General features: G+C 42.1%; 1 protein-coding gene across 6 annotated transcripts in view; it reads right to left on the bottom strand.

Annotated features, from left to right (window-relative positions):
* The window catches only part of auts2a (activator of transcription and developmental regulator AUTS2 a), a 306,284-nt gene that overhangs the window by 209,092 nt on the left and 84,842 nt on the right, over positions 1 to 12,350 (bottom strand). The window contains exon 1 of one of the 6 annotated variants that reach the window (XM_063894512.1): positions 5,449 to 5,620. The exons of the other annotated variants lie outside the window; for them this stretch is intronic. Coding sequence (XP_063750582.1) covers positions 5,449 to 5,496 — 48 coding nt within the window. The 5' untranslated portion in view covers positions 5,497 to 5,620. Of the gene's footprint in view, positions 1 to 5,448; positions 5,621 to 12,350 lie in introns of those variants that run through there. 6 annotated transcript variants of the gene reach the window in all.

Genomic DNA, 12,350 nt, shown 5'->3' with positions numbered 1-12,350 from the left:
CAGAGTGAAAATCTGACTAGTCAAGCTACTTTACTCCCTCTAAGCTTGTGTTGTCTCCTCTGTGGCGGAGGCTTTTGTCTGACAGATGTTTACAGGGGATGGGCGATGTTTCCTCAGTGCGTGCTGCCTGGGAAAACATCTGGAGTTTGCAGGGATTTACCAGTAATCCCTTCGGCAAGCTGTGGAGCGCTCTCCCTGAATCTCAATGTGTCTGTAAAGTGAGCAAGCCTTTCTGGGGAAGAATTAAAAAAAAAAAAAAAAAACTGACAGGACCCGCTTTGCGACAAGCATTGGCAGGGTTAACAGTTCCGTAAGCCTCTTACCGCTGAAGCTTTTAAGTATAAATAAATTAAACTGGGTTGGCTAAAATGGCTTCCGATAAACTATCATTAAAGTCTTCCAAGCGTGGATGGATGAGCGGAAATAAAACTGTGATGCAGATCTAAAAGAAAGACGAAATGTAAACTGCTTCCGCCATTGCAATAGTTAAACAAGAGAAATCCCCCGAAGCAGAGAACACAATGAGATGCCAGCTACACACCTGGGCGTAAACCAGGGACCATCTCCCAACAGATTTCTAAAAGAGGATTATGCTCTTTAAGAATGTTCCTACAGTCCACAGGAATGTGTAGCATTGGAAATTACCCTCTTCTTGAGTTAACATTTGAAATAAGCGATACCACCCAAGAGAAGTTTCCACATCATGTTTCTCTCATATAACATACTGCGGCATCACCAGAGACTACAATAAGCCTCCCTTAATGATAACCCACACCCCACACTCACTCATTATAGTTATTACAGTCACTAGTATTCAACAAACCCGGCCTGGCTCACAGGCTCTGTAAATACAGAGTCAATCAACAATCCACGGACCCTCTCTCTCTCTGTGGGAACATGTAGAGAAGGGGAACATATTACACAGCCCTGTTTTGCTGTTTACATAAATGTGCTGCATGTCTGTTGAAAAATATATTTTTATCAGTATGCTGCTCACATACTCAAGACAACAAGCAACAGAAGTCAGACACAGAAACCCGCTGCCAAATGCTAGGCGACAAATCTTTCCCAAAACAAACTCAAGCTTTCTTTGTTGGTGTATGATTCTCCTCAGGTGTGGCTCAAACGATTATTTGTAACACTGCTTAGTGATGGTAAGCCATTTAAAATGAACATATTGTACTTTTTACTTTTCTACATTTATTTGACTGCTAAAGTGCAGGTCTGTTAATGGTGCCCAGAGTCCACAAAATAAGATCAGGAGTCAGAGCGGTCAGCTACCAAGCGCCCTTGCTCTGGAACCAACTTCCTGTTTTAATCAGAGAGGCAGAGGGTGTCCAAACTTTTAAGAGTGCGTTGAACACCTACATTTTAAACAAAGCCTTCGGTTAGAGATGGCATTTTATGTTGTTAATTTTATTTAGCTGGTAGTTAATTTGAATAATTTCAATGTTTTATGTGTTTCTATTGTTTTTTGTTGTTATCTTATTTTACTTTATTTTAATTTATATTTGTATTACATACACTATCTTGTCTTCTCATTTTGCTGTAACTCCATCATATACAATGTTGTTGTTTGTTTTTAATCTGTAAAGTCCACTGAGACAAACATGTTTTGTGATATTGCGATATACAAATAAAGTTTGATTTGATTTGATTTGTAAGGACACTCCACATACGTTTCCCCATCATTTGCTATGCTTGAGGCCGGCCAGAAAGATTTGTTTGTTTCATGAGGCAGTGGAAGAACTATGGTTAGGAAAAGAACGAGGTCTGGTTTTATACAAAGACAGTCTACAATGACATGAAATGCCAGGGTTTATTAACATTTAACCAGAACCAACATCTTTTCCCAAACCTTAACCAAAGTTTTTGTTTCCCTAACTTTTCTACAGAAAGTAACCCGGACGTGACCTTGAAGTCTAAGCTATTGCCCTCAGCTATTGTATGCCTACTGCGACAACCTCCCTAAGAATCCAATGCCTTCAAACATAAGTCATATGTAAGCTTTATATAATTAAGACTCTCAATTATATGGCAGCTTTTTCTTTTTTTTTTTACAACCCTGTATCCTCTACATTTTTGAGGATACAGGGTTGTAAAAGAAAAAAAACCTGCCAAGCTAATAAAATAAAATGCCATGCTAAGGGTTAAACCAATAGCTTGCAACCTTTGTGGCCTGTGACCTCTTACAGAAAGCTCTTTGTAGCTGGGGCCCCTCATCATGTTTCTGATGTACGAGTTGTTAAAAGCTACACCAGCGTAAGTGATCTTCTAAACTTTTCACACAAATGAATAGTTTTACCAAAATCTAACCTTCTCTTTTCCACTCCATTATTCTTCAACCCATCAGATTTATGTGGTGACCCAGTGGAGGGGCCAAACCCTTTAAAGTTAAAACTAGCTTCACCTCAGCTAACAGTAATACAATTCTCACACATCAATGCACGAGTATTAAAAATGTAATACTGTCATATAAAATGACAAATCATAGTTTTCTGCAGGAACAGTTATTTATTTTGTATAATGTCGCCACAGATAACAACTCTGCTCTTTATCTTAAGTAGGGTTTGGAATAAAGGATGTTAATGGTATCATTTCTGATATTGTTGTATAGGTATGTCAAGTTACAGTTTGAGTTCCCTTGTGTTTCTTCTCAGTAGATTCTGTGTTCATAAAGCTATCCATCAAACAGACTTAACTGTAAATGCATCCCTCCAAGAGCAGCCATCTGGCCATCGGAGAGGACAGAGTTAACACACCAATCACAGGGCACTCAGTGTGTGTTAAATTGAATTAGTCCAGAGTGAGTCAGGTTGCTGTTCACCCTCTGTGGGTCTGCGGCCCCAGAGTTGGCCCACTGGGGGGTCCTGGCACTGGTTTAGAAGGACAAAGAGCTGCGAGCAGACACACAGAGCAGGACTTCAGTGTTGTGTTCTCGTTCCACTCATAGGAATGTGACCCACCTCCAGACTCCCTCCAGTCACCACCTCCCTCTCCTCTCACTTTAGGACATGAGCCCACACACAGGGGTGGCAATTACCCTTTCCCCAGACATGCGTGACCCTGAGTTCTTGACCCAGAAGCCACCGTGATTCGTGCCCTTCTCACCCTTTCCCTTCAGAGAGCGAGGGAGGAAGGGGGTGGGCAAAGGAAAAACAGCCACTCAGTCAGAAATGGCAGCACTTGTTTAAGGTCACTTCCTATTGGCATGCTGCTGGAAGGGTGCCTGTCAATCATGTGTAATCACACAGAGCTGGCTGCTCCCGAAGACGGACAGCTGGGAGCAAAAAAAAGCCGACGGCTGCCTATGCCCTTCTTCTCCTCCAACACGCTCAGCTCTCACCCAAAACCCCCATAAGCAATTGACACACACATTCTGTTCTCGTGTACATTTTCTTATAAGACATGAAGGAAAATAGAAAAAGAATAGCCAGCCCACGAGGATCGGTGAAGCCAGACGTTCAACACCAGCTGACCAAGCTGTTGAATGTTTCATATCTTTGTAGTACAGATACTGTCTGGTGCACTTGAAATCGATTCAGTGAAAATGAGAGATATTTCTGATTCAATGAGGCTTGTAACAAACCAGCTTGACCGTTAGATCTGTATTACTTTGTGCCTTTACTTAACAAGATTAGAAGAAAAATCAACCAGCAATATTCTCTCGGTTCTTTCTGTTTCAATTCCCTCTATTCTCCTCTTACGTCTTTTTTACTTCAGAATATGTGAAGTGAAAATGTTCTCACTTAACTTTGACCAAATGTAATGTGATGATAACGAGGGGAAATGAAAAGAGCATAGCACCTTCTTGTTCTTTAACAACAGACACTGCGAGATGCGTTGGCATGGTTGCTTTGACTTGTCGTCTCCACTGTTGCATCCTTGGCAAGTTTCACACCAACATTTCTTTTCCATCTGACACCTTTTGTTAGGTTTTTGTTGGCTGTCTCCTCTGTTGACCAACAAAAATACAGTGATGTCTCCAGTAATATTTTATATGATCAATTATCAGGATTAAGACAAGAAAGAAAATGACACTGTTTTTCGACACATTTTGCTGAAACACAAGCTGTAAAGACAAACCATTAAATAGATATGGTCCTGAAAGATAAAAAGAGCTGCCATCTTCTCTGTTATCCACCTCAAGACTGCCAAAGTACAAAATGGCAGACCAGATGGAAACAGCACTTCGGGCACCGACAGATGCTCCATGAGGCCACTTGGCACCCTCTCACTTATCCACTATGATAACCTTAATGATGGCAAAGCCAGTCCAAGAACATACTCCGCTTTTATATTTTTATAGCACCAAATGTTCAAACTAAACTGTGAGAAGTTGGGCACAAACCCCAGTAAACAGAGCTCTGCTTCACTGTGTTTTATGTAATGAGATAGCTTTATTGATTCGACAGTTCAGACACCTGATGCTAAGTGAAGAACTTCAGCAGCATAAGGGGTCATCATTAAAACTGTTGTCATGACGCCGAGAGAGATGAGGCATAAACGCCACCTGATTGGCGCACTGTCCGACTGGATTGTTACCGTTGGTCTGGCTAACTGGCTGTTGAACTGACTGTAAAACTAGCCGTTTTCATTAGCATAGCTGCGGACATTTGGGGAAAGTGCTAGCTGCTGACCCAGAGCTTGGCTTTCACAGTGTAACCCCATCCTCACAGAGAGCAGTCACACCGAGGACTTGTGTCTCCTTCAGATTCATTCCCATCACACAAGCAATAGGATCTAATGTCCAGACGCTGGCATCAATAAATGCATTAGGACTTTATAAGTGCCTTACGTCACAAGAAAAGGGCATGCCCTCACTGTGCATCAAAGTTTGTGCAACAAGTCTTCTGTACAAACTATTTATTTTCCACTGGATCTTTGTTCACAATACAGTGGTCTATACTGGAAGACGTAACATGTAACATGCTACTGTATTAAGGTAGAAAGCGAACAAGTTTTTATTAAATGTTACCAGACATTTGGTATTATGGATTCTACAGGTAGGGAAAGCTAGATTTTTTGTAAGGACAAGGAACTGGGTTGTTTTTGAGACTATAAAATATCACCCATACTTTTCTCAACTAGGATACTGCATGGACAATTAAGCATTTCTTTAAAAAAAGTATATATTTATATTTGTATAGCGCTTCAACTAAATGTGTTATAATAAGGTGTCGCTTAAGCAAGCAGTCATAACAAGCATAATCTATAAGCACATCACTTTTGAAAAACAAGATACGATCAAACAAATGGCATTAGGCAGTTTACAGGGGTATTGCCTTTATATGAATTACTTTTCAACGCAGGCTTACAAAGTTGATAGACGTATAAAATAGTAGGATAAAGAATGTAAAGAAAAGTCAAAATCAATCAACATCTTTTGTTAAGATATTCGCTAAAGTACACTCAGGACCAGGAACAAAAGTCTACATGAGTACTAACCTTCTCATTGTATTTGAACTTGACATAAAACCAACTGGACTTGATCATCCTCCTGCCCTGAGTTCCTGACGGATTCAGTGTGCCGAGTCAAAGTCTCCTCCAAACACTGATGTTGATGTGCAGTGCGGCGACACTGAGTTACTTCTGCTACTTTATCCTGCTGGTCTTTGCGCTTGTTCTTTCTCGCTCCGTCTCTGACTTCAAGCCTCTGAGTCTGCTACGGTTTTCACTCCCTCGTCTTCGTGGTGTATGGACTGTGTGTTTGTGTGTTTGTGTGTGTGTGTGTGTGTGTGTGTGTGTGTGTGTGTGTGTGTGTGTGTGTGTGTGTGTGTGTGTGTGTGTGTGTGTGTGTGTGTGTGTGTCTGTGTGTCTGTGTGTGTGTGTGGCGTGGTGGGCTTGGAAGGCTAACAGAAGCGCTCCTCAGATGGGCTTCAGCTGTGTTCAGCAGTGGTGGCAGATGCCAGCAAAGGAGAATGTTCCTCTTCTGAGACCAGCGCACTGGACTCCCTTACACTGAGCCCTCTCTCCCTCCTCTAACTTTCTATCTAACCATCTATCCTATATGCTCCATTTCTCTCTCTCTCTCTCTCTCTCTCTCTCTCTCTCTTGCTCCTTTTTCTTTTTTAAATGTTCCCTTTTTCTAGCCCTTTGCTCACTCAATGTCTCCCCCCAGTGCTTCCCATTGCTCTCTTTTATGCACCGTTAAGCTCTTTCAGTCTGACCTCGTTTAACCCCCCTTCGTATCTATTTCAATCTTGCCTTTCTCTGCCCTCTGTAAAGCAACACTGTCTGCTTTATTATTTCTACAGACAGCAGCCCCTGATGTTAGTCTGACCCCGAAGGCGCAATGTTCCCACGAGCAAAATAAACTCTGACGGCTGAACAAATGTGCCTCGAAAATGCTCTGTCAAATGCAGTTATGTAGAGATCAAAGTGTGTATGGCTCAACTCTGCATGGTAGTTTCAAATATTTTCAAGTATTGCAAAACGGATTACTGTGAGTGTGCAAACAATGGACCGATAGCTCTTTAAAGATCTGATCCAGAACTTGAACCAATAGGTGGATGGAATGGAAAGGATTCCTTTTACAATATGTTTTATTCTTAATATTATACATATTTTTTAAACAAAAGAAGAACATACACAACCTCATGATGTTGAAGAGCAACGGTGTGCTTGCAGTACTGTTTTGGAAAATGTTATATATTTTTAAAAAACAGAGGTATTAAACACATTTTCATACAGTATAGTACGTAATGCACAGTAGGGTCGACAGTCACAACTTCAGCTGGATTTTAAAGTTTGTTCATCAAAGTAAACCTCTGAACGCATGTACTTTGATTAATCTACTGGGTGAGGCAGATGTTGACAACAAACTGTACATCAAGGCTCAAATGTGCGTTTTACATATTCCTTCTGCTGTCAGCAGGTCATATTATCCTATCCCAAAAATACTGTAGCAGCAACAGGGAACCAGCAATATCCCACAAATTGCCAACAATAAAATATAATAAAAGTGAGAATTAATTGAAGAAAAGGTTCATTTTGGCCAGATGAGACTAATAGAGTATTAAGGCTTATTTTATATTGCACTGCCAGCATGTTTTAGAAGCAGCATATTACAGGTTTATCTATGTTTTCTGCTAATGTTAATGCCACTACATCAGCTTGGAATATGACATTGTGAAACCAGTTATATTTGTACAAGATTTGAGTTCCTGGTGCATTTAGAAGCTACATTTACTCATGCCACCACTAAGCCAGCAATAAGGAGGCCGGAGTCATCCCGGGGCAAACTCACATGAAGATTTGGACATTTAAACAGCCAGTTGCACTCTGCCAAGGCTTAAGGACTAAAAAGGCGACAGGAGGAGCACAGATTGGGCCACCCAGCCAGTGTTTACATTTTGCCACTCCCCTCTGTGCACAGGGCCCAGATCCCATACGCACAACACTGCTGTGTATATAATCATGTCACCTTTGACTATTGCTTGAGATGTCTGCCCGCTACAATGTGCTCCTGGATTTAGATTTAGCCAAATTTGGCAGCTCCTGAATTACACTGAGGCTACCCCTCTATCAGAGGACAGCAGTGGGTTATAAACAAACCAATCATCCTCAGCAGTGCCAATAGCTGTGTAGCCCTCCTTTGCAAAAACCTTGCACCCAACACTTTGTGCTAGCGCAGGGAAAAAAAGTCTGGAAGAATAAATGATCTTTTAGGACAGGGGTAACTTTTAATTTGGCTGCTTTTCTTACACAAGTCACTCTCAGGACAGTTGGGCTTAACCAGCGGGTTGTTTGATATCTGTACAAAATTAAACCTGGGGCAACATGTTTGGTGGGAGGACATAAATGATGTGCAGCCATGAGTGAGAAACAGGAAACATAAATGCGTATAATACTGTTGGGAGGATGTCTTAAGATAATTAATTAGTCAATTTAAATGGAAAATATTTAAAGGACTAAATGTTTCTCTGGTAATATTGTCTTGCACATACTAATGCAGTGTTTCTACTTGACATTTTTAATGTGCAAGCATATCTACAGCATGCTAACCTTGACAAACCAGCTACCCCGGATGAGCTAGGCTCCTTACATGCTTGCTACAACTGTAACTTCAATATTTCTGACAGGGAGATGATTCAAAAGAAATAATCAAAAAGAAAAAAGATCCTTCTGAAATTCGTATTTCAGGAGGCTAACTTAAAGAGCATTTGTTTGATGTTTTGTGAGTGTCACCACATAGCTGCTGCCAGAAATAAATAATATTTGACATTTGACAACCTGCGGCTAAGGTGCAGATCCTTCGAAACAACGGGTATGAAAAGAGTAGTGGACAGTAGAATAATGTAGATGAAGATCTTTCCACATCAAACTGACGTAACTTTTATCCAAACAACAAATTGAAAATAACAAAACAACCATGAAAACGTAACATGCCAACATGTGGCCCTGATACGTGTAATGTATAACAAACTTGGCATAGAGTGGTGCAGGATGACATATTTTTGTAGGCCGACACAGAAGTAAACTGTGCATAGTTTCCCTCGACAAAAAAGCAATGCGATTTCTCCATAGGATTTTGGGAATATTGTAAAAAAATAAGATCTGTGGAAAACGAACCGGTTTGATAAATGCACGTTTTGTTCAGCCGGATAATCTCCACATGTCTAGCCTACATTTATAATTTTTCGAATCATAATCGGCAGAAGCAGAATGCTAACGTTATGCTATAAACAAACTACAGAGGACCACAGCAGGGTCGCACGACTTCAACGTCATGCCAACTTAAGATCATTTCAACTTTCGAAAGCTTGCAAATTGTAACAAAGCATTTCCTTTTAGCCACATTGAATTCAACTAGGAGTCATGGCTGTTTCACTGCTGATGTATTTAATGTTGTAGAACAAAACGTGATCCTTCTCTTAAATGTGTGTCAACCACAGACCTTATTTCAAGCTATTTTCCAAAATCCTATGGAGAAATCCCACTGTCTCTGAGACGAGGGAACCGGAAGTGGTAAAATGCTAACTCACTCAGTTTTAGGAGTAGTTCCTGCACCACTCTATTAGGGCCAGTAATTATGGGTGAACTGCTGTTTCAACAGCTTATTTTGGAACAGACAGTAATAAAGTAGGAACTGAGAGACTTGTTTCATTTACTGAAGCAGCCAAAGAGATGATCAATATGAACTGACTCTTCTTTACCCAGGAGTTATCAACCCTTCACCTCTTAGTTTCCTATCAGTTGGACTTTTCTTTTCAGAGGGCAACAAAAAGTGTTTCAGAGGATTGGAGGTTGTTGTATTCAAAAGAAAAACAAAGAGCAGGTTTGCTAGACTTGGAGTTGTGCGTTGTGGTGTGTAGGGAGTTGTACATCGTTTTCCCCGCTACTGTTTTCTCATTCTCACCCTTCGCGGCTTCTCACTTTCCACTCTCCTCATGTCACCCACAGGGAGTCTGCGGTGCTGTAATGCTAAGTGACAGCCTGCCTGCCTGCTCACTTCCCACACACATGCCTACGCTTGGCCATGTCCCTCATGGCCATCGCTGTGCCCGGATAACAGAGCTGCAAGGGCTTGTGGGCCTGCGTCCAAAGCGCTGAGAAAAGCAGCTCAGGGTATCATTCCAGCGCCTGGTGTGTATTTAGGAACAACACAAAGACTTGAACAAGGCTGAAAAGATGAAGTCATTGCTCTGTTGCTAATGTGTTAAGGCCTTTAATGCAACCTTGCTGGAGATTATAGGGCTATCTCGAGATCCTTTTGCAACTCTAGTCAAACAATTAAACATAGCGTGCAAAGGGATCATATCAAAACAATTGACTTGAGGGGAAACAGAGTGGAATAACAAGAGGTTAAGGAGCATTGTTTCCGCATGGCTTCATCAGGCAGCAAGAGGGGCCCAGGAGGAAGAAACTGGGTTTTCATACCCCAGTTTTTGGATAACTATCTAATACAATGATATGTCTCAAAGGTGCGTGTGGTTTGATGATATTTTTTTATTTGATTTCTACCTTGTTGAATCCATCCATTCCTCAGGGCCCAACAGAGCAGCAGCTTCAGAAGACTACAGAAGCCCTGGAGCTGCCTGCCTGCACAGACACTTCCCCGCTGGAGGCATTGCTTCTCCTGGGGGTTAAGACACAACTCTGTGTGTCTGTGTGTTTTGTATGGACATGCCCTTGTCTGTGCACTTGGCATTTGTGGTTGTAAATGCTCATCCGAGTGTGTCGTTGTGCATGACGTATGCAACATACTGAAGTACATTGCTGTGTTTGTTTGTCAGGGTACTAGCCAGAGCAGATACTACTTCCCCTTTCTTTCTTTCCAGCTACAGCAGCCCAGATGTTCAACCCCCTCAGGGCTGCGGCGCCTCAGCTGCTCCAAATTTCCATTAAACCTGCTGGCATGAGAAACACAGCGAGTACAAAGGAGAAAACAGCAAGCCCTCCTGTGCAAAACTTTCTCTCTACCTCCTTAAATGCACTTAGAGGTTGCTTTAATCTTCAAGCTCTCGGGGCTAACACAGCTCTGTAATGTTAAATACAGCGCAAGCGTCTTACAAAACCAAATGATGAGAGGAGAGACAAAGGGAAATGCTAGGGGATAGAAAGGAGAGCAATATTTCTTGGTTTGTCAGACCACAATTAGCTTCACCTAGAGTAAGAAAGGTTAGTGGAGGAGGGAAGGGGATACAAGAAGTGATTTTGTCTGCCTCTTCCCTGTAATTCTGCTGCACGCAGAGGCAGTGGCCCGACATGGCACGACACAGTGCATGTTTCCTCTCTTCCTGTCCGCGGGCTGTATTGGCCAGCAACACAAAAGGCCATTTCCTGCTCTCCACACACACAGTAAAGAGATGAAGCTGACTCTTTCTGATTGCCAGATAATACAGGCTACAGTTCCATCTAGGCCACAGCCAGGAAATCACATTAGCCCACCACACACACACACACACACACACACACACACACACACACACACACACACACACACACACACACACACACACACACACACACACACACACACACACACACACACACACACACACACACACACACACACACACACACACACCTCCTCCTCCTGCTGCTAATACTGGGGATTATGGCACCAGGTTGCCTTGGCAGAAATTACTTTTTCTGTAAGCAGTAAGACTACTTGTATTAAAAGGTTCACAAGTTGCAGTAATAACCTGAATTTCTTCTTTAGGGTGGGCTGCATGCTTACTGGCACAGGATGAAATGTACAGTATATTTTTAATCTTGTGTGGTTTGAATAGTAGTTTATTGGGTTGGACAGGCAAACAACTAGCATGGCCAAAATGACCAGCTATTCTGCAACAAGGCAGAGGTGCCATACAGACAGAGATAAAAGACTGAATTGAAGAGTTATGCTTGTTTAATGTTTAAGTGTTGAGTAAAAACTCCCTAGAGAAAAACAAAAGAAGATCAAGGTCCCAGGAGGACAGTCGGGGCACCGTCGTACTGTAAAGCATGCCCTGACTGGTTTACATTGCATGGAGCTTGTTAAAGTTTAGTATAAGCTAAATACCTAAAAGCTAAGTGCCATGAGGTGCCTAACCATGACCTTATAAAACTGAGGGGGCAGAGTGACAGGTGGATGCTAGTCCATTGCAAATACAGATTTACACACACAGGTACAGTCGGATTGAGGCCAAAGCCAGGACTTTATTTGGAACTCATTTCCAGACACAATTCAGCGGATGATTAGGACAGGGGTCTGGATGAGGAGGGGAAATAAAAGATGGTCTCCGGAGAGAAAAACACAAGAGAAAAAGTAACGTAATTGATTCCATGTTCCAATGACTTTCAGATGCATGAGCTGATGCCAGCTCCATGATGTTTTAGTTCACCTCCACCCTGCCTAGACGCCTTCGCACGAAACCACCCGCTCCTCTCTTTCACAAGGGAAGCAGCCCACAGACTTTACAGTCCCAGCTTTGGCTGGTGGATGGATCAGATGAAAGCAGGAAATAGAGGTAAACACAGATTAATTGCTCCCAGACAGCAGAGACTTTGGACAGGGTGAGTATGGGAGTTTGGGAGTTGTAAGTCAAAGGTTCAAAAACAGGATAACTGGACTGCTGCTGGGTTGGCTGATGCTTGCCAGGCCCTCAAAATCTTTTACATGTGCACCCAGGACAACAACACTTCCGGATCATTTCCAGGGGGGAATAAAAACAAATATGAAATCAGGAACCCTGCTTGAAGCCAGACAAAGAACACAGAGTTGTTTAATTACAACATAAAATAGCTCAACTGCTAAAAAGTATCATGAATCATGGAGGGAGGAAGCAAGCTCTTCAACCTCGCAACTCAACAGAGCACTTCCTCCAAAAATGGGCATAGACTAAACACTGAAAACACACTTT

The sequence above is a fragment of the Eleginops maclovinus genome, chromosome 11, assembly GCF_036324505.1.
Source record: "Eleginops maclovinus isolate JMC-PN-2008 ecotype Puerto Natales chromosome 11, JC_Emac_rtc_rv5, whole genome shotgun sequence".
NCBI lineage: Eukaryota > Metazoa > Chordata > Actinopteri > Perciformes > Eleginopidae > Eleginops > Eleginops maclovinus.
This window is presented reverse-complemented; position numbering and strand designations above follow the sequence as displayed.